At 38.6% G+C, this 21,631-nt stretch overlaps 1 protein-coding gene and 1 long non-coding RNA gene across 5 annotated transcripts in view; one reads left to right on the top strand and one right to left on the bottom strand.

Annotated features, from left to right (window-relative positions):
- Positions 1-1,994: 1,994 nt before the first annotated feature.
- Positions 1,995-21,631, top strand: part of IL15 (interleukin 15) — a 36,292-nt gene continuing 16,655 nt past the window's right edge. For 3 of the 4 annotated variants that reach the window (XM_014878952.2, XM_088164139.1, XM_014878953.2), the window contains exons 1-2: positions 1,995-2,484; positions 12,124-12,253. In XM_014878952.2, the coding sequence (XP_014734438.2) occupies positions 12,191-12,253 (63 nt within the window). In that variant the 5' untranslated portion in view covers positions 1,995-2,484; positions 12,124-12,190. The remainder of the gene's footprint in view (positions 2,485-12,123; positions 12,254-21,631) is intronic. The other variant, XM_014878954.2, reaches the window with a different exon arrangement.
- The window catches only part of LOC148224051 (uncharacterized), a 41,388-nt gene continuing 31,824 nt past the window's right edge, over positions 12,068-21,631 (bottom strand). Inside the window, exons 4-6 of the long non-coding RNA XR_015803378.1 lie at positions 16,737-16,866; positions 14,145-14,270; positions 12,068-12,241 (exon numbers count right to left, since the gene is read on the bottom strand). This is a non-coding gene — a long non-coding RNA (uncharacterized LOC148224051). The remainder of the gene's footprint in view (positions 12,242-14,144; positions 14,271-16,736; positions 16,867-21,631) is intronic.

Here is a 21,631-nt window from a genome sequence, read left to right as displayed (position 1 = left end):
TTTATATGCAACGAATGTAATTTTTAGGAATAGTTTTTATATTAAGTTAGAAATCTATTTTAAACTTCAGAAATAAACTTCAGCAAAATACAGCACTTAAAAAAAGAACAAACCCAGAGAGATAGTTTAAAAAAATCCAGTCTATATGCAATGATTCCATTTTGCTGTGTTGAGAGAAAATTGTTGGGAAAGTGATTTTTTTAAAAAAAGTAAGCAAGTTATTCTTCCCCTGTTCTCACATAATTAGTTAATATCTCAATCTTTGTGTGCTTGCTTTTGTCTGTTTGCTTATCAATTTCTCCTAGTTTAGAAAATTCTGTCAAATTTAGCACAGCAAAAGGATCACATCAAAGAGAAAAACAAATGGAAAACACTCCATTTTCTTTCAGATTTAAACAGTTGCAAATATGAGACACTTTGGGGTCCAAGTCCAAGTACACACATGTACACATGATGTAATTTACTTTCACTCTTTGAGCTGGAGTGAGCTGAAGAAACAGGTACTTGTGACCATTCTTGTATGAAAATAAGTGATCTTATTATAAGAGAATCAATAAATGAGTATTTTCCTTTGGTTTAAATATTTATCCAAGCTGATCTTTTTCCTGCAATGCTAGTACTTCGTTTTGCAATCTGTCACTAGCTGTGGAAAGTCTGTATTTTTATTTTTGCTTTCAAATCCTGCTCAGGTTTCTAACAGCTGCCAGGTGAAGCAAATTTCACCTCTCATGTCTGTATACCTGCTTAAAAAGTCACATTCACAGCCTGCATTGAGGCAAAGTACTGGGAGTGCAAGCTGCTTTCCTGGAGGCACAGATAAAGTATCGTGAGAGAGCCAAGAGTCCCTGACAAGCACGAAATTGTGAATTCTGCTTTGTTGTTTTTTTGTTTTTTCTGGTTCTTTGCAGGGGCAGGAGGTAATTAATGTGGTGGCATTTCATTCCAGTGCCTTCTCTGCAGAATGGATGCTGGAGCCAAATGCTGGATTACAGGATACCTGGGTGCTAAGAAACGGCAGTGAGCAGTCCCACACAATGAATTTGTCATTCAGCCAACTCTGCCTATTCTCTGGAAACATTCAGTCCCTGTTTCTCTCACTTGTTTGACTGCTGTTGAAGATACAGAAGTCTTATTAATGTTCATAAACAAATTTTTGGAACCTTTCTGTAATCGAATATGCCAGCACAGTGAACTAATTTGTATTGTTTTATAAGTAGCATTCCTGAAAAACCATTATTTCACTGAGAAACAAGAAGGAAATTATCAGCTCCAGAAACTCATCTCTTCTTTAGTAAGGAGTCAGAGTAATCTCTAAAACCCTGTCATTTGGCTGCAGAATATTTTTTATCACCTCTCAGCGTGACATGCACAGAATAACAACCAGCACCCAGAACAGCACAGCGGAGGATATAAAGAAGATTGCACAGAGATCAAGTACTGTTTTCCCTGTTGCCTCTCGAATGCATGAACCTTACATAGGGACCCTTAGATGGGTAAGTGATGGTTCCTGGAAACCTGCGAGTACTTCTGGGAAGCTGCTAAGCCTCATCTTCAAGACATTCAAGTTTATGACAAGGAAAAAAAAAGTTTTTTATGATGAGGTGTCGAGGCAGGACTTTAGGATTATAGCTGCCATTACCAATAATTATTATAGACACTAAACCTCCACTTTTCTTAACAGCTTAAAATCCACAACTTTGGATTTCAATCCAATTTGGAGATTATTCTTTTCAGCTCCTTTTTAAGGATCCTCTTCTGCTGGCCTATGCCACATTTCTACCCTGTTGTTCCACACCAAGCCAGATAGAGAAGCCTTTTGGAGAAGCTCTTTTCTGTCCTCACAACCTTCTTGCATGGCTTCTTGGTGTTGTCCTGGAATGCCACTGCGTTTTCCCTCCTAAGGCAGCTGCCCCAGTTAAAAAAAAAAACACTGTTCGGGTTGCAGAGAGGAGGAGTCATAGCACAAAGCTACAGTGTCTGATTCCAAGGTATGCAACTCTTCCAAGCCATGGCCAGGAGGTTACGCTTAAGCTACAACGCGCAGCAACAAGGACACAAACCGTGAGCCTTAGGGAATGCTAAACTGGAATGTCCAGGAAGGTCTAAAGGTCCATGTCTCAGATAGCAATCAGTCAGCTGCCTTTCGTGTTCGGCAGTCACTTGCCTGCCTTCTAAATTGCAGACGTATGTATTTCCCCACTGGATTTTTTTTTGGTTTTTTTTGTTTGGTTTTTTTTGTATGGTTTTGCTTAGGCTTTTTTCCCCCGTGGTTTGAAAATTGCTCGGAAATGGCAGCAGAAATTCCCTACGGTCTGCTCTTTGGCATGAGAATATTTTCCACCTTATTAGGTACAAATTTATTTATATAACAACTGAAAGTAAAACAGAATGGAGGAGGGGGTGGAGCATTTGCTGCTGTCACTCGTGCAAACCTTATCCTAACTTCTGTGTCGTGTGGACTTGCTGCTAAGCACTCCGAGACTTGTGAGTATTTCACAACTTTTGACATCCTCTGGTTTTCCTTTTTTTCTTTATTGTATTAGAAAGATGGGGGAACTTAGAGCTTAGCTTCAAATTGTTAAATGCTTTTAAAAACTGTCAAATAAGATTTCTTATAAAAGACAGTTTAAGTGTAGTATTTAATCTTGCACTTGTTACCTGTTTCTCTGTTTCTGCTGTGCTAGAGAAATCAGCAAATAGAGAAAACTGGTGCTAGCCTGTGAAAATTTGCTAACAAATTCACTCAGCAAAAATGAGAAAACAAAGCTACTGCTCTGAGCCTGGTTAACATAGCAAGGATAGAGGCAAAAAACTGGGAGAGAAGTTATTTACTTCTGAGTGCATACAGTTGAAAGAGCATTAAATGCAGGCAGAGAACAGAAAATCTGCAGTCAGTGGAATCCTATTGAAAACAGTGACAGAGTTTCTGTAGATGATAGCAGTGTAACAGGGAGGTTTTCCTCAGTAGTAAACAAGAGTAAACATATGCACTGATGAGCCTTGTTAAAAATAACACTTTCTACCTAGTGATAGATCATAGATTCATTTAGGTTGGAAAAGAGGTAAAAGATGCAGCGGACAGAAACTTGTCACAGTTTGTATTGTCAAAACCTGCAAAATGGTATCTGTATAAGACTAATAGGAAATTCTCCTTCCTGTGCACAACCACTAACTTGTGATTCCCTTTGTGTAAAGAGGATATTTTTAGGGAGCTTACATTTTAAAGACTCGTTTACTGCGGAAGAAACTCCTGGTGATAATTATCACAGCATGTTTGGCTATACATTCCAAGCAGTACATAGTGCAGTGCTTCCTTTGTCTTGGGATTGCGTTTATTTCTATTTACAGTTACGAATTTATTGGGCATGTACCAGTTAAATGGAAAGGTATCACTTGGAAGGACATAATTATAGGTCAACGTAGTCTAAACAAACAACATTTATAGCTCAAGAGAGGTGTTAAATTTGGGAGTCTATTGGGCTGTTCTAAGACTGGAGTGACTTTGTAGCTGTGCCCTGCTGTGCACCCGCACCAGAGGGCAGCAGTGGGCAGCCCCTGGTACTGCTTTATTTCTAAATATTTCTAAATATGGGGATGTCCGGGGGCGTGAGAGACAGACTGGGGAATTACACCCTGTGCCAGAGCTCCAGGAACAAAGATATCTCGGCGTGTGACAGAGACAAACTGCTGGAATTGCACCTCGAGGTACATGACACAGGGAATTCTGGTCCTCTCTCTGCCTGGCAGAGCACAGTGACTTAAGGGATGGAGGAATGTCGACAGGCTCCTGCACATCTCACCTGTGACTGCCCCAGCGCCCCAGGTGACCTGGCACACGAGGTGGGAGGCTCTGCAACCGGAATGGAACAATAACAAGGAGGATGGTCCATCTGGCTTGGAGGTGTCACTGAAGTTAATTCAGCCTGTGCCCTGTGTCAAAGTTGCTTCCATAAAGAGGAAAAAGGACAGGCTGATTTCATAGAAGATCCTTTCTGAAGGGTACAGAAAGCCCCATATGCAGACCAGGCAAGCTTCTTCAGGAAGTCTGTGTCCTTCCTGGGCCTGGATTAAAGATGTGAAGTGAAGGTGTCCTCCTGTGGCACAACCCTCTGGTTATTATCCATTTTCTGTTTTTTCAGGTAGGCAGTGATGAAGTTCAAGGGCAATTAAGAGCCCTTGTTAAGGGCCTTAACAAGGATGACAGGAGCACAACTGTTGTTCTCCTCTAGCCATCCTATTGTAGGGAAGGGATGGTACAATCCAGCAGACCAATACCTGGCTCCAAGCCTGGTGTCATCTGCAGAATTTAGGGATTTTGATCATGATTTGGTCTACTCAACACCAGACCTGCTGGCAATGGAAGGGGTACACTTGTCCCAAAGGAGGAAAAGGATCTTTGCACAGAAGTTAGCAGGGCTTGTCAAAACAACTTTAAACTAAAATGGGGAAAGGAGTAAAACCAGGCTCACTAAAGGCAAACTTGAAGGTAGCCCACCAGTTTTTGAGTGACTATGTGCTATCATGTTCCTTCTGTCTGCCACTGGAGATAGGGGATGGAGATCCATATGGCAATAAAGACACAAGGGTCAGTGATGTTTTAGAAACCATGGAAGCACCTGAGAATGGCCATGTAGGAATTAGAGCTTCTCTCCCCATGGAGGTGGTGGAATCAACAGCTCAACTGAAGTGCCTCTACACCAACACATGAGCAAACAGGAGGTTAAGTAGGAAGAAAATCAGAAGGGCCAAAGCCCAGCTGCACCTTTATCTGGCTACTGCCCTAAAAGACACAAAAAAGTATTTCTGTGAATAGATCAGCAACAGGTCCAGACCTGCCAGCCTGACTGTGCTCTGGGGAAGGTCATGGGGCAGATCATCTTGAGTGCTATCCTGTAGCAAGTACAGGACAATCAGAGGATCAAGCCCAGTCAGCAAGGGCATAATGCAAGTCCTGCTTGTCTTGCCTGATTCCCCTCCACAACATTCTTCTGGAGAAACTGGATGGTCATGGGTTGGATGGGTGTACTCTTTGCTGGGTGAAAAACTGGCTGGTTACCCAAGCCCAGAGTGGTGGTGAATGGAGTTTTACACAGCTGGCAGCCAGCCACCACTGGTGCTCTCCAGGGCTCAGTGCTGGGGCCCTGATCAGTTCCTTTATCAACTGTCTGGATGAAGGTGTCAAGTGCACCCTCAGTCAGTTTGCAGATGACAAGTTGGGTGGGAGTGCTGACATCCTGGAGGGTAGGAAGGCCCTGCAGAGATCTGGACAGGCTGGATCGAGGGACTGAGGACAATTGTGTGAGTTTGAACAAAGACAGGTGCCAAAGTTCAACCCCATGCAATGCTACAGATTTGGGGCAGAGTGGCTGGAAAGCTGCCTGGTGGAAAAGGAACCTGGGAGTGCTGGTTGACAGCAGCTAAGCATGAGCCAGCTGTGCCCTGGTTGCCAGGAAAGCCAATGGCACCCTGGCCTGTGTCAGCAATAGTGTGGCCAGCAGGAGCAGGGCAGGGATTGTCCCCCTGTACTCAGCACAGGTGAGGTCACTCCTCGAGTGCTGTGTCCAGCTGTGGGTCTCTCACTGCAAGAAAGACCCTGAGGGGCTGGAGAGTGTCCAGAGATGGGCAGTGGAGCTGGGAAAAGGTCTGGAGCACAAGTCCTATAAGGAGCAGCTGAGGGAGTGGGGGGTGTTTAGTCTGGAGAAAAGGAGGCTTGGCATGACCCTATCACTCTCTACAAGTCCCTGAAATGAGGTTGAGGCCAGATGGAGATTGATTTTTTTTTTTCCCCAAGTAACAAGTGATAAAACAAGATGAAATAGCCTGGAGTTGTGCCAGGGAAGGTTCAGATTGCACAATACAAAAAGTTTCTTCAGTAGAAGAGTGCTCAAGCATTGGAACAGGTTGCCCCGGGAAGTGATAAAGTTAGCAACACTGAAGATCTTCAAAGGACACATAGGTGTGGTGCTCAGATTAATGGCTGTACTTAATGATCTTAAAGGTCTTTTCCAACCTAAACAATTCTATGAATATATTATATCTTGCTGTCATTATGAATGTTTGAATTCTCTGGGAAAAACAAGATTATGGTCAAATCCATTCTAAGGCCGCCTAAGAGTTCACTGAAAATAGAGAGGGGTCACAGGGGACAGAGGTACAGGATGATGTGGAGAAGTTGGGCAGTATGGACAATACAATGCTAAATTTTTTCTTACGAGTGAAAAGTTCATCCTCAGCTTGCAGTGTTTTTCCTGCCATGGACAGTGATACATTTGACACAAACCAGTGCCAGGTTCAGGGTTCTGCCAGAACCGTGTTTACCTTTTCCATGCTCAGACAACTCAGCTTGTGCAGGCAGCACAGCAGGGGGAAAGGCAGTCTGGAAATCTGGAGCAGCTGACTGTGAGACATCCTGTTCTATCCAAAGTGTGGTTTGTGACTCAGAGTGGGCCATGCTCTGCAGGCCAGCACAGTGCTGCTGCTTGCAGGGAGCAGGGAAGCACAGCAGCCCAATACTCAGTTTTTTGGAACAAACTTGTTAGTCTGCACAGAAATACAGATTTTATGCCTCTTGCTTTTTTACATGACTCAGTCTTGTTGCTGTACTCTCTGTTTTGACACTGCACCAACATTAGGAGCTAACACCCAGGAGAGTCAATACTCATGCATTCCTGTGGGGTTTTTTGGGGTTTTTTTTGAGGCTTTTCTGTGCACTTAAACACTCATAATAGAAGATAGTGACTTTAAAGGTTATTTTAACTACAGGACTGTAATTCACTGCCAATTCTCATTATTATAATACATTGTCAATTCTCTACACCAAATTATAGTGCTAGGCAAAACAAGAATATCCCAAACATGTCCATTTGCTCTCCATGCATGCTAAAATTTTTCTAATTTTCAAAAGTACTTTAATTGCTTAGAAATGGAGAGAGGATATCCCTGCTCTCAGTTACTTTTTATCAGCTACTGATTTCTCAGAGAAATGTGTATGAAGCAAAATCTCATTTTCTATAAGCAGTTTCCAAATTTAAAGACATTTTTCTCACTCAGCTGAGGTGTCTGATTCCCATTTTACAGGTTTTGATAGGACAGAAATTAATTCCAAGAATGAATACTGACATATTAACAAACAAGGTGATAAAATTCATCTCTGCAAAGAGCAAACTAGTGGAAGGCACTCTTAATAGTTCCTCATGGGAATGTTCAGAGCTCCTTTGTGAGCCAATGTTTAATGGGACAGAACCATGTTGGAGGCCCCTGATACCTACACAGAGAGATTGTTCTTTCACAGAGGAAAAGATTTCTGGTTTCATACCATTGATCCCATATCAATTTATCATGTCACTGCCTCTGGGCCAAACAGAGAAGGTTCCTGCACATTGAAGGTTCCTCTGCTCTTGCTGGTCCAGTGCTGTTCCCAAGGTGGGTCCTGTGATCCCATGTTCAGAATGAACCTGAAGGTAGGACCAGAAGAGAAAGACATTCCATCCAAGCTGCCTGCACTATATCAGTGTAAACAGAAACCTTTGAGATAATATTCTGCACAACTCTCTGAGAAGTTTGGTTTAGGATTTCCTCCACATCCTTTAATTGACCTGGGGCCTCTTCTTCATCATCCATCAGGATTGATGGGTGGCTAGGACTAGATTTTTATATCATGATGAGAACACAAAGAATTTAGGCACCTTGGCAGCTAATAAAAGCTTTCTGTCTTCCAGCCATAAATTAATGTACTACTGTAAAATAAGGAAATTGATTCTTATTTATTTATTATTTATTTATCTTATAAATTAGTGAGGAATAGCAGAAATATTTGGAAGCCATCAGGAGATGGACTATATAATTAAGCTGTTGTCTCTGCTGATAAGCAGAGTATAAGCAGGTTATAAGCAGGTAACCAGACACTTGCATCATTACAAATTATCATACAGGATTTCATACTGTAACAGATAAGGTATGTCCTCAGTGACAGCATAGGGTGATCATTCAGACATTGTCAACACAGCTGCTATACATTACAACTGAACAGTTTAATAGTTTACCAATTAACTCTAATGCCAATGCTTAAATATTTTTTACCAAAAAAATGGTGAATGGGGTTCTTTTGCCCACCGAGGAACAGTTAAAAGATTGTTTTATAAACATACATGTAGAGTAAAAGGGTTGCACTCTGCGGTAGTTAAAAAAGTCTTATACCAAAGTTGCTAATCCATCCCCCTCATGACTGATTTTTATCAAATATATTAGGATGCCTTTTTGTAACTAAGAATATAACAGAAGAAAATTAACTGGCTGCAATTTATTTTTGAGTAGATGGACCATCATATTCTAAACTGCTAATCAGAAACAATTCCCACTGCACCTTTCCCTGGCTGCAGTCTCTGCCAGAGGGCTGTGAATATAAAGTGTTGGTAATTTTCTTCCCTAGAGTTTAAGCTATAAATAAGGACAGTGTGGGAAAGTTTATTGTCTCTGCTGGAGAAAGGACCTGATCTCACTGACTGTGTCACGTCACTGTCTGCCATAGACTGTGTTTGTGAAGATACAAATTAGACAATGCAGTTGGTGAGCTAAAAATCTTGTGAACAACATATAAAGTAGAGGACCCATTTTTTTGTAAAATAATAAGTGATAAGGTTTACTTCCCATTTCTTAAAACTCATTTCAACTGTTAATATGTTGTTAACATTCTATTAACATTGGCTCTTTTTTGTTGATAAGCAGCATGTTAGAATGTTGGGCCTCTTTTGATGCTGCATTGACTAATTAAGAATTATGGCACTTCTGACAGTGGGGCATGTTCTGGCAAGTTACAAAACTGCTGTCTGTCTTATGTTAAGGGGGAATGGGACCCTTACCTGCCCTTCCAGAACTAAGGAGAGGCCTTGCAGAGACTCTATGGGAATCTATGTGCCTGACTTCTGAAAGCTGCAGCTGATTACTGCCACCAACCTACTTGTAAGAGGAAAAGCTATTGACATGAGCACACTTGCTCAAAAATAACAAATTATATCTGTTAGTATAAGCCATACAGTCAAGTTGCCTCAGGCTGAAGGGCAAATTAACCTCAGGCTGAATGAAAACAATAGAGACAGAAGAGGCATAGCTGCTAGCATCACGGGTGTGTAGTGTGCTTATAAGAACACAGGAGTGCAAGTCACTGTGGCTCTCAAAGGCTCAAGTACCTTTAGCAGAAAAACAATGAGTACAGTTTGTTTCCCCGCAGTGTACTTTGGCAATGGTGTAGCTCCTAGAGTTTTTCTTTATGCTTCCTCTTGGAAGGGTAAATGGGTCAATTGTTGTTTCACGTTCCTGAGGTTTGATTAATGCTGACACTGTGATTAATTGTACTCAGAGCTGTCATGTGCAGGGGAGAGGCTGGGCAGCAGAAGGTGGCACTGGGAACCCACCTGGGATTGCCCTGGTGCCAGTTCTCAGCCTGGGGACTCCAAGGGTAAACCTGTCCTCTAGCAACTAACACTGGATGCTGGTGATGGCCAAAGTCATCAGACTGGGGTTCACATATGCTGCCTCACTGTTTACAGCTTTCTTTCACTCATTTTATTTGTCAATAATTTTTATTGAATAAAAAAAGGTCTACAGCCTTAGCTACACTATCTTACAGTAATTACTTACATGGGCACAAGAAATGTCATTTTACCCTGGCTAGAATATATATATTCTAGCCAAAACACACACACACACGTATATGTATATGTATATGTATATGTATATGTATATGTATATGTATATGTATATGTATATGTATATGTATATGTATATGTATATGTGTATATATATTTATATGCCACTTATCAGTATATTATCCATTTTCTTCTTGATCACGGATTAGTTAATTTTTCTCAAAAAGGATAGGAAAGGATAAGAAAAGATAAGAAAAGAGGAATTTCACTCTACAAATGCAAAAAATATTGGAAGAACCTAAATATTTTGAGCCCAGTATGTGATACCTGGGGATGAATTTTTGTTTTTGTTTAAAGTGATTGTTTAGCATTCTCTAGGATTGTCTGTGTTCACTTTAGTCCCCAGTGTGTTCTGGTGCAGCTGTGAGGACTCACAGCCATTTTGAATTAAGCTCTGCAAGGGCACCTTTTTCTTCAAGCTGTAACATCTACCCTGGAGAAACCTGAGCTAGCATCTCAGCTGGCTGACTATAGCAACTAGAAATATTTGCTTAGGGAGGATTAAGCATCCCATCCTAGGGGCAGATATGCAAAGCAACTAAAAGGGAGGATTTCTTGTAAGAGAGAACTCAGAAAATTATTGCTGCTTGTGAAAAACCTGTGTTAAGGAGCTTGCCCAAACAATAGGAAGATGGTGAGATGAAGGCAAGGAGAAGGCTCAGGGCTGCATCCAGCTGCCTTTATCACTGAACCCAGGTTTTCTTTCTGTGATCTTGTGTCTTATTTTCTACATATATTTTTTTTCAAACAAAGCCATTTATACAGGGGTTTGGATTGGTTTTTTACCAGGAGCTTGGTCCACTCAGTGAAAACAATACCTTTGGTTCACAAACTGTATGAGAAAAAAGAAATCATTACATCATAGTCCCATTAAAGATTTAATACCTTTTTATAATTATGAATTCATGGGAAAGCAGTGAGCTTGGGATTGAGTTTGAAGTTCTTGAGTAGAATTTGCTTTAGTGATCATAAATCCTCCTACTTCTGCTATCCTCAAACTTTCTTCTTCCTTTCACCTCCACCATGTCTTAATTCTTTGCTGTGTTCTCCATCCAGCCCCACGACTCAAATTCCACTGCTGTGCACCAGCAACATCACTGATTTCTGCTCCTAAGCCTTCACAATGTAGAAAGCCTGATTTATATATATGTACACACACACACAAAGTTCTGCTTGCCTTGGAAGCTCTGAGATGGAATATGTCAGTGAAGAGACTGCTGGATACCACCTATACAATGCCAAAAAAATCTCTTCTGCAATTATGTAAATAAAATAAGCCATTCAGGACTTGGCCAATTTTATGCAGGTTTTCTGAGCTGCCAGACTTGAAAACACTACTAGTTTTAATTAAATACTTATAAACATTTACTTTATATGAAAGAAATGCATATTTTCTGCTGATTTGTTTTTGGAAATGAGTAAATTGCTCTTGGTGAGACTTAAAAGAAAATCACTAGCCTGAGTAAATAATTCAGTGTAGGAAATTCCAGCTCCAACAAGTTCATTTTGATCAAAATAAAGGTAACTGAAATTGAGTCTTATTGTTTGAGACCCAGCTGCTGAAGGGCTACAAAACTGGCAATAGTGCCTTTATATATTACAGAAACAAGACTATGTTCTCAGCTCCAATATCTCTGTAATTCAAGGCCCAATTTAATTGTATAGCTCACATTTGGAAGAGACACATACAAGACCCTTCTTCAAGCCTCCCACCTAAAGCTGGGCTAACTTTGACATCACAGCAGGTTGCTCCAGGTATTGATTTTTTCAATACCTCTGAAGATGGAATTTCTACAACGTCTGTAGGGAGCCTCCTTCACAAATTTATTTTCTTGCAGATTATGTTGAGATTGCTTTTATAAAAAATACTAATATTAATGTCCAAATAAACTGTTCTGTCAACATGGTTTCAATTTCTGCTGTATCTCCTTGAGGTCTTGCTATGAATACAAAACCAGTTGCTTGAACAAAAATTTGCCTGTTTTTCCAACCACAACACTTGCAAGATTTGAACACGAATCTAGCGGAAAATATTTATAAAAGAGAAGTGAAACCTTCCAATTGTATTTTATTGTGCCATCTGTAGAAAGGTAATAAAAAGGGCAACGAGCTTGTTAGTCACCATGATTGTCATGAGAAATCATGAAAAAATATCCATTGCTGACAGTATGCATTTTCCAGGGGAACCCCCTTTATCCTACAGCATTCAGAGATGGGATTCTATTATCTAAATAAAAATAACCTTTTCAAAAAGTCTGTTTTGTGTTTTCCATTAATTTAGAATACATACAGAGGATTTGCAGAACTTACTCATGAAATTTCAGAGGCTTCCTGCTTTGAATAATCTTAATGGATGGGCTGAAAGTCACTCAGAAATCTATTGTGGCTTTATACTTATATTTTTTTCACCCACATGTAGGTCCCAAAATGTAGTCTCCTGATCCAGATGCTGTGCTTCTCTTCTGAGTAATGGTCCAGCAGGCAGGATGCTGGGGACCTCACAGCCAACACAGAACTCTGCTGGAGCAGTGAGCAGGCTGCAGAGTCAGGTAAGGATCACAAACAACACGACATTTTTGGAAATTTCACCAAAGCTTTTAATGTTATTTTGCAAGCCAACATTAAAAGTAGGTAATAGAAATTTAAGGTTTGGAAATATCTCCAGTATTTTAGATGAAATCGCTACACTTCATAATTTTTGACTTTTTTTTTTTTTCACTCCTTGTTATTCAGTTGTGCCAGAATTACATCGTAATTAGGTCTGGGTCTTTTCACATTCATAATATGCAGTTGATTTGTGGTACAGGATGTTCTAGCCAACTTTTCTGGTTGGACCTAATCCTTGTGTCTGGCTAATATTTCACAACATGTGAGGCCAAAACTTCTGATTCTCAAGAGTGTTTAATACAAGGGGGAAATCCATTAAAGTGTCCAGCCTCTGTAGCACTCCAGAACTCCAGAGGAGTTCTCCTAGAGAATCCTCCTAGAGGATTCCGTAGCAGTTGCATTTCCAGTAGGCAGTATGGCCAGGTGACCTTTTTATAACCTCAAAATCATTAGCATTTAGTGTTGTCCCCAAACAGGTTATGCAAGAGTCTCCACTTATAAAATTTTAGCACACAAAGGCATTAATGTTCATTGGCTACAAGTCACATAGTTCTCTTATTCATATTAATTTTTCTATTGGTTGATGATTCTTATGTTAATTAGTCCTATGCTCAGTCTCTCTCATCTTTTCTGCTGGCTTGTTTTTCTGCTGGTTTGTTTTTCTACAGGAGTCACAGAACCAATTAATCATCTCAAATCTGAGTTAATTATTGATTACCCAATAGCTTTGTATGATTTCATGCAAAGTGCTAGAGTGATTGCATCAGTCTTAGCTTTTATAAAAAGCAAGAAAATAATAGACGTGATTTTTGGAGAAAAATTTGGAACTCAAGTGTCACCAATGAAGGCTATGGAAAACTGGAAGCAGGTCATGAGTCACTGTCTTGAGTATGCTTCCACAATGATTGCCAGTAATACATGTAAATAACCTAAGGTTATATATTCTTCTAAGGCTGTGAAAAAAATCAAATGCATGACAAGCAAATAAGTCTTTATTTACACTGAGCATTTCAAATACACATTCAGCCAGTGTTGCTTTAAGGACAGGATTTTCTCAACAGCTCTTAAAAGAATATAAAAAGCCATTACTCTTGTAGCAAGACTATCAGAAAGCAAGTTTGTTTTGCCCTCCAGTCACACTAATGTTGCCTCTGTTATGACTTACCTATTTAAATGCCTTCATCCTTCATGGTAACTTAAAAGAACTCTCATGTGTTCTGGAGTAAGCCGGTGAACATTTTTAAATACAACTGTACCACTACTCCTTTTAATAGTATATGTAAGTTTGGTATTTTTGCTATTACTTTACCATGTCTTAAATTAATAATTTTATGCTGTTTCTTATATTTATACACAGTGAATGATGTAGCTATGAAGGTGCAAACAAAACGACAACATCCTTCTCAATAAGGCTTAGTATCTAAAAACAGGGGGAACATATAGGTGTAACATCTATGTTGTGCCCCTTAAAAAGTTAAAAGTGCAGAGAAGTTGAAAATATAAATTATAGTAGAATTATCTACTGTTAGGAAAAAAGCTGAGGAATTCCAACACTAAGAATAAATATATTGTTGAGCACTCTGTGATTGTTTTGTACAGATCTTTTTCCTTTAAATCTTTAATAATCATTAAAGACTTGAACTATATGATGCTCTTCTAGATGAGCTATCTTTTCATTTGTTTTTAACAGAGATTGTTTATATAAAATACTTAAAAACTACTGCACAAAAGCTAACTTAAGCACATTCTGATAATGTCAGGAGTTTCAGAAGAGTTTCCAGAGATGAGCTCAAAGAGGTATCATTCTCTGAAGAAGATAGGTAGTTACATTACCAGAAATTTAGGAGCTGGTGTTCACAGTCATTTTCCCAGAAATCAGATTAGAATTCCATTACCAAAATGACTGATTAACAGAATGTCTGTCTGTTGGCCACTTTGTTATGGGTTATCTTCACACACCTGAAGAAAAGAGGCCACAAACAACAAGTTAGAAAGTAGCTAGTCCTTGGGAACTTGACAGGGAAGTAGTCAAAGAAGTTAATAATCTCTAGGCTCACAAATAACCCCTTAGCCAAGGCACTGAAGAAGCTCCTGTTCAGAGCCTGTGAGCTGTCATGCCCTTCAGTGATTCTAGAAGGTCATTGTTGAGGAGATTGCTGAATGAAAGTTTTCCCCTGAGTGTTTCTTTAGTATAAACCACTAAACTAACATAAAAATGAGACCAAAATTTAAAAAGAGTGAGGAGATGTATGTTTCGTCTGGAGTCTTGCTTCACTGATTCTAAGAGCCACTAGTGCAAGCAGGATTTTTCTTCTGTCTGTGTTCCAATGACTTCAGTTCTCGGACATCCCCAGCCAAAGCTGGAATCAGACCTTTTTTGCAAAGCTGAATGAAGATATGTTCTGTCTCCAAGTGTTCTAGATGGTAGTGGGAATAAGGGAAAAAGCATGAAACAACCATTCCAAAACTTAATGAAAAATACAATTTTCATTACCGTTTCCAAGGAAAAGTGGATGTAATATTTTCTGTTCCCTAGCTCCCAAGTGAGGATAACAAAGTCTCTTCCATGGGTCATTCTACAATCTCTTGGGATCCTCCTGCCTATGCATTTTGTCAGGTGACTGAATTACAGGCAAGGTAGTGGAGTGACATCATATCAGTGTTCAGCACAGATTTGTGACAGTATTCAGTGGTAGTTGCCCAAGCCAAGAAATAATACTTTCCTGAATGAAGTTATTCTGGGAAAAGTTTATTCAAAGCATTTTTTTTCTTTGCTTTTTTTTTTTCCCTCTCTCTTTTCCTGGAGGAAAGAGAGAAAAATGTCACCATGGCAACTTACTTGCAAATGAAAATGCATCTTCAAGAATGAAAGCATCTTCAAGAGGCAGTGTATTAGCACTTTTTTTTTTTTAATTAAGAAAACCTCCCCCTCTAAATAAAATCTAGAAGTTTCACTTCATCTGAAGACAGGTGATTCATTAAGTTTTTTCATAGGGAATGTGGGATTTTGTTGGACTGACTACAGTCACAATCCCCCAGCAGTTTCTAACAGAGATCCTGGGGAGATTAGACAACAATTGAGGGAGGAAAAGACCTCAGAGTGCCATTTTGTATGTACTGATTTAAGGAAAATGGGCATGGAAGTAACAGTTACTTTGATGAATTCTGTTAGTTATAAAATAGTAAAGTTTATATCAAAAATATATTCGTCATGTAATTCTATTTTCTGTGCTCTCAGACAGCTTCTAACTAAACTTATATGGAAAAGGCTGCTATAAATGTAGCTGTTTCTCCTGCAACATGACACAATGCACCAGATGATTTATCTCACAATATCTTTGCAAAGTAGAGTTGTTAACCTTTATGTCTTGGCTGAATTCTTGTGTGGGTATTTTCCCTCTCTCTTGAATCCTAAGTATACTTTTCTTCACATCTCCTTGTCTCACATTCAAGCAAACTTTTCAGCTGAGAGCCTTGATTTGCATGATTTGTTCTCTTCTCTGCCCTTAATTGCTCTGCAATTTTTCTCATTTAACCAGTTGTTTGTGTTTCCCAGAAATCCCTAGCTACCTACAAGGAGAGGGTCCTGTGACTTCCCATTTCCCACAGAAACTAACCAGATAATTATATGATTTTACTTTTAAATTTTGTTTTATTACAATACCAGAAAAACACAGTATTATTTAATGAACTACAGCTTTTTGCCTGCAGTTATGCTCATTTTGTTTCATACAAAAGAGATGTTTCTCACCTCATTATCCTGTTCCACACAGTTAGAGACTAGCCCCATTTTCCTGATCCCTTGCTTCTATTAAGAATGAAAGGTTGTGCCATAAATTTGCCTTATCTTAGACTTTTCAAGCATATTTTGGTGGATTTCAAAGATACAACTCTCTGGGCTACTAAAGTGGCCTGATTTTAAAGTTTTTTGTAGTAAATTATGTGATTTTCATGTTACATCATTATACTAATTCAAAGGGGAGATGATAAAATAATATATCAACATTAAGGTGTGGAATCATATGAATCAGCTACAAAATTTCTCATTCTATCTGCTGCTGATTTGCAGATAAAATTGTCCATTTAGCTTGAGAGGTATGCTGTGGCTTTCTAGACTTAAATTTCTGTCTTCATGACCTTGTGACTGGGATAGAGTTCATTTTCTTCCAGGTACCTGGTACAATGCTGTGTTTTGGAACTGAGATGGGAATAATGTTGATAACACTCAGGTTTTAGTTGTTGCCAAGTTTATCCTGATATATAAGACATTTTATCCTAAGATTGACCATTTTTGCTACCAGTCTTTAAGAAAAAAAATTCTCAAAGTTCCAAATAAATTAGGACTAAATTTTTGTTCATCTGCAGAAAACAATTGATTCAACCAAGGTCAGGCATAATCGAAATTCACTGGTATCTTTTACTTACCCATTCTGCCCAGCATCTCCCCCTTCAGAAGATCTTATGAACACGATGGCAAAAGGCAATATTTAGATGTCCTGGAAGGTCCTTCCTCTTCTTTTTTGTATCCTTTTCCATTTCGAGAAGAGTCCAAATGCTGCTACGACAAGAGATTAAGCTGTGATGTGCAGTTGCAGATGTGTTGTGAGACAAATAAATGCCCCAAAATGTTGAAGAATCTTCTTTAGAAGCATTATGTAGGTAGCACTGAAGTTGTAAGTGCAAAGATTTTGGTTTAGTAGCCAATCTCTCAAGAACAATTCCACTGTGTAAGCACAGAGGAGAAACGAATGTAACTGCTAAGGAGCAGGATGGCTGTTTACCTAAAGATCTACATTGGCATTCAGGAGCTTGGGCATAAATCCAGTAGAAAACTGTGCTATAGGTACCTGCTGTTGCCATTTGCATTGTCTCTAGCTCATCAGAATGCAAAATTTAGCTTTCCTTAATAGCATTTACATTTAACTTTTTTCGTGTTCTACTTTTGAAACAATTCCTTCTTTTTTCTTCTTCTTTTCTTTTTTTTTTTTTTTTGAAGGACAAAGCCCCTACTCGTCTCCTGCACTCATGTAACTGAAAATATCTCTCAGATTCATAAGATTTTATGGTTGCTGTAGATTATTTTGCATAATTTAAATGAAACATGAATATTTCAGGTCTCATTTTAAACTGCGTGCAATTTCAGGATACACAGGTCACAGTGAGGATAAAATAGTTTTCTAGTAGTTTTCATCCAGCTAAAGATGAAGAACTTGACAATAATGCAGATTTATGTCCTGTGCACATGTGACAATTTCTAACAAGAAAATAATTTGACTAAAACTCTGAGCAAGATATAGTGTTGAGACTAAACTCAAGCTCTGTATTACACTTAATAAAAGTGACTTTTCAACAATAATGTGGTTCAATAAGATGAAGGGCTACAAGGGTTCCTCTGCCCTCTTTAGGACCTGAGGGGAGCATTCAAAAACAGGGACAGTGTGATTAACCTCTAATTAATTTTTATTTCTGTTTATACTTTAATTATTTTATAGAGGAATATTTTCTCTAATGCATATAACCAATTAAAATTTTTGCAAATGAAAAAAATCTTTATTTAAATATCCTACTTGGCATTTCTAACCAGAAAGAAACCAAAATGCCATCTCTTAAGGACTTTTTCAGTTATACACTCAGATTCTTAGCTGTTACAAAGGTTTTATCCTATAAAATTGTAAACAACAACTTCTTGCTTTCTGGTTTGTTTTTTATTTTACTTTCAATTTTTGTCAGTCCGGATGCCAAAGAAATGGGACTGGAAATAAAACGATCAAAGAATATTTGAATCTTGTCTTCTGTGAGTTAAATGTGACTAGCTAAACTATTTCTGAAATAGAAGAAAAAAAGGAGCATTCTCAAAGTAATAGTTCCTCTTTTTGCTCACTATCCCTCAGACTTCCTAAAGGACAGGGAAACACCTTTGCAAAATATATGCTAAGCATTTGAGTAGTATAAATGTTTCAGGCTTACTGAAATGAATAAACTGATATTTATCATCCCTTCCCTTCAGCTGACCATAAACTTGGGTTGGTGGGGTGCAACTTTGCTACATACTCTGAAAAAATTTTACACATTCTTGCCTTGATGTAAAAAGTAATCTTGAAAGTATGCTTCATTTCCCCAGGTATTTAGAATTAGTAAACAAAGCCCATGTTTTTTTGTAATTCATAGTTTAGAACTAAGAGAGAAGAAATTTGTTTTCTCTCAGCTAGATTGCTGAGTTTTGAAATGATGAAAATGTTCTCATGGTGCCTGGTGAATTGAAAGAAAAATAAAGAGATCAAACTCACAATGAAACAAAATAGTTGTTTTCAGGAAAAGTGTTGACACTAGCATTTCCTCCGTTGTAATGTCTGAAAATAATATGTATGTTTATTCAATTATTTATTTGTTGTGACATTGTGACTTTTAGAAAACTCAATCTGACCTAAAAAATGAAAGCTATGTTCTCTTAGGTTACAAACACTTGTAAAACCAGTGCTCTTCAGAACAAAACATTATGAAGAGGCCTCATTAGTGTAATATTTTAAATTACTTGCCATCATATTTTATGTTTAGAAGTCAACAGTGGCTGTAAAAATTGAAATGTAAGCTGAAAAAATATTTACAAGAAGAAATATTTACATAAGACGCTAATCAACTAATTAAAAAAACAAATATTTATCCATGCTGTAAACAGCAGGGGGGAAAGGGTTAGAGAAGTTATAAACTTGAAAATGCTAGCCCCAAATCTGACAAGCTTTATAAGCAGTCTCTTCTACTGGAAAACAAGGATAAATGAGGGAGGCATCAGTAGGTCCTTCCTTGGTATTCCCTTGGATGTAGCTGGAGACACCAGGCTTTGCTTGCAGTCACCTCTGCTATTCCTAAATTTTGTGTGCTTCTCTAATTCCTATCAGGAGCGTGTACCTATTTTAGCCTGTTAGGAATATAACCTCATCCTATTACCCATAAGGTATGTACTACTGGAGACAAGCACAGGCTAATGAAATGTCATTATATGGGACATAATTCTTCCAGCAGGATTTTCTGCAGGCCTTTGAGTGTGCAGAAGCTGTGTAAAGAAGTTTTAATATGAAATAGGTCATCAGCAAGATGACTCCTGTGGACTCTGATGCAAAACTGTTGCCAGCTGTCTGTACAGGTATAAGACAAAGATCAGTAATGTCCTTCAGGCTCTGAAAGCAAAAGGTAGAAAACCAAGTGGGGCAAAAGCAGGCACAGCAAAGAAGACATTGTAGGCTCAATGTCCGAGTGTAAAACAAATGATAGCATTAAATCTAGCCTAATCAATTGCAAGAAAGACTTTCTGAGACAGCATACAGTAGTGACAGGAATGCATAATGGAAAAATCAAGCATGTAAAATTTCAAAAATGAATTAGGAAGAACATTTTGTTTCCTGAGTCTAATGCTTGTGGACCTGTTCTTGCAAAAGCTTGGAAAATTTCAAGGTGTGTTCTCAGGAGGAACAGTCTAGTGCAATAGTTTCAAAATTCAGCTGCTGGAGAGTAGGAGAAGAAAAATCAGTGAGCTTAGAATTGTAGAAGCTCAGTGAGCTTAGAAGTGTAGGTTTTAGGGAAGAAAAGTGTCAAATTCTTCAGAATGCACTTTTCAGCCATATTCTGCTATGCTGATCAGCCAGTTTGCATGTTCTATGGAGAGGGCGCAAGGAACATTGGAGAAAGTTTGTGCTCTCTTGAGCCTTCAAATAAATGTTTGCATTGGCAAAAGCTCTGGTTTTCATTTGGGAGTTGATGTAATCTCTCAGAGTAGCAAGAACGTGTTTACTCTCACCTGAGACAGATGTTACACAACCACATTTTGTTCTGATTTTGTTCCTCTTCTGGAAATAGGCAACTAATACTATCACTTAAATTTTGTAAAAAACCCTCAAAGAATAATGCTTACATGTACAGAGTCAGCTGGCTCCATGGTTCCTAGAGATTTATTATGAGCATCATGTCATAGAGAATGCAGTCATAAGACTTGGGGATAAAGCTAAGTGTAAACATATTCCAGCATATAGTCAGGGAGGTTTCAGTAGCCAGGTGGCAACTTGGGACTCATCTGTGATAATTCCCATGAATTTTCCCTACTGCCCTCAGCTGCATTCTGTCACGTGTCTCTATGTGCATAATGCCTATTATGCTTTTTAGACCAAAAGGTGCCAGGCATCATGTGAATGGCCATATATATTTGGTGACTTTTAAATTTGATTACCAGCCATGAGGACCTTACATGGCGTTTGGGTAGGTATCTGCCAAAATCCAATTTTGTTCACCGTTTTTTGCAAGATGGCAAAGAAAATTGTTTGCATCATTGTGCTTCCATTCAGGACAAATAGGTACCTTGCTCTGGTGGCAGGGAAGCAGTAAGCTGTTGGGAAAGCAAAGAAAATCCTATATAAGAGAGCAGGATTGTATTGCCTTCAGAACACTGAGTTGTGTTCAGGCACACAGTCTGACACACAATTATTAATATCACCAGTAAGTTTTTTATTCTTAAATAGAGATCATGAGCGTGAGGCAGATACAACGCTGTATTAACCCCTGGTTAGAGTGACATAAAACTGATTTCTAGCTTTACCATTCAAAAGTGATGAAAAAACTTTCTTGAAAGAAAATATTCTGGAGAAATCTGATCTTTAACTAATCCCCCCCATATGCCTTACCACAATGTGGATGTTGCACATATACTACTACAACATTGCACTCAGTCCCTGTTACGTATAGAAAAAAGTGGTTCAGTGTGCAAGCTCATAATGGCTACATTCCACAAAAATACATTCAAAATTTACATGAAAGGGGGAGGTTTCTGTAGCAAAGACACTAGAGCTTTTCCAATAAGCACTTCTCCTGTATCCAAAGACAAGAGACTAAGAACGATTGTCTTGTTGTAAGTCCTATTGCATTATTATTTATAAGTGATTTGTAAATAACATAAAGCAGAAATAATTTGTTTTCCAAATTTTCTTTCCTTTTCCATGCCTATCCTATATTAAATAAATCTGTAGTAGAAATTATTTGTTCTTCTTTCTTAGAATGCTGATTCTAGTTTTTCTTCCTATTGATCTGTTTACAGTTGTCTGTGTTCTGCTTCCTCAGTAGTTCAATGGATCTGTTTTTCCCTGGTTAATATTTCGGTCAAATTCTCAACAACTCTGGAAATTAAAATTTCATTGGTTTCAGGAAAGCTATAGCAATTGTCACATATTAGGATTTATTTCTGCTCTTTAAAGAACATTAAGAGCAGAAGAAAAAGTAGAATGTTTCAAACGGCATCCTGCCTCTTTAATTCAGGATCCAGCGAATTCCAGTAGAAG

The sequence above is a fragment of the Sturnus vulgaris genome, chromosome 4 (genome assembly GCF_052056855.1).
Source record: "Sturnus vulgaris isolate bStuVul1 chromosome 4, bStuVul1.hap1, whole genome shotgun sequence".
In the NCBI taxonomy this organism is placed as follows: Eukaryota; Metazoa; Chordata; class Aves; order Passeriformes; family Sturnidae; genus Sturnus; species Sturnus vulgaris.
This window is presented reverse-complemented; position numbering and strand designations above follow the sequence as displayed.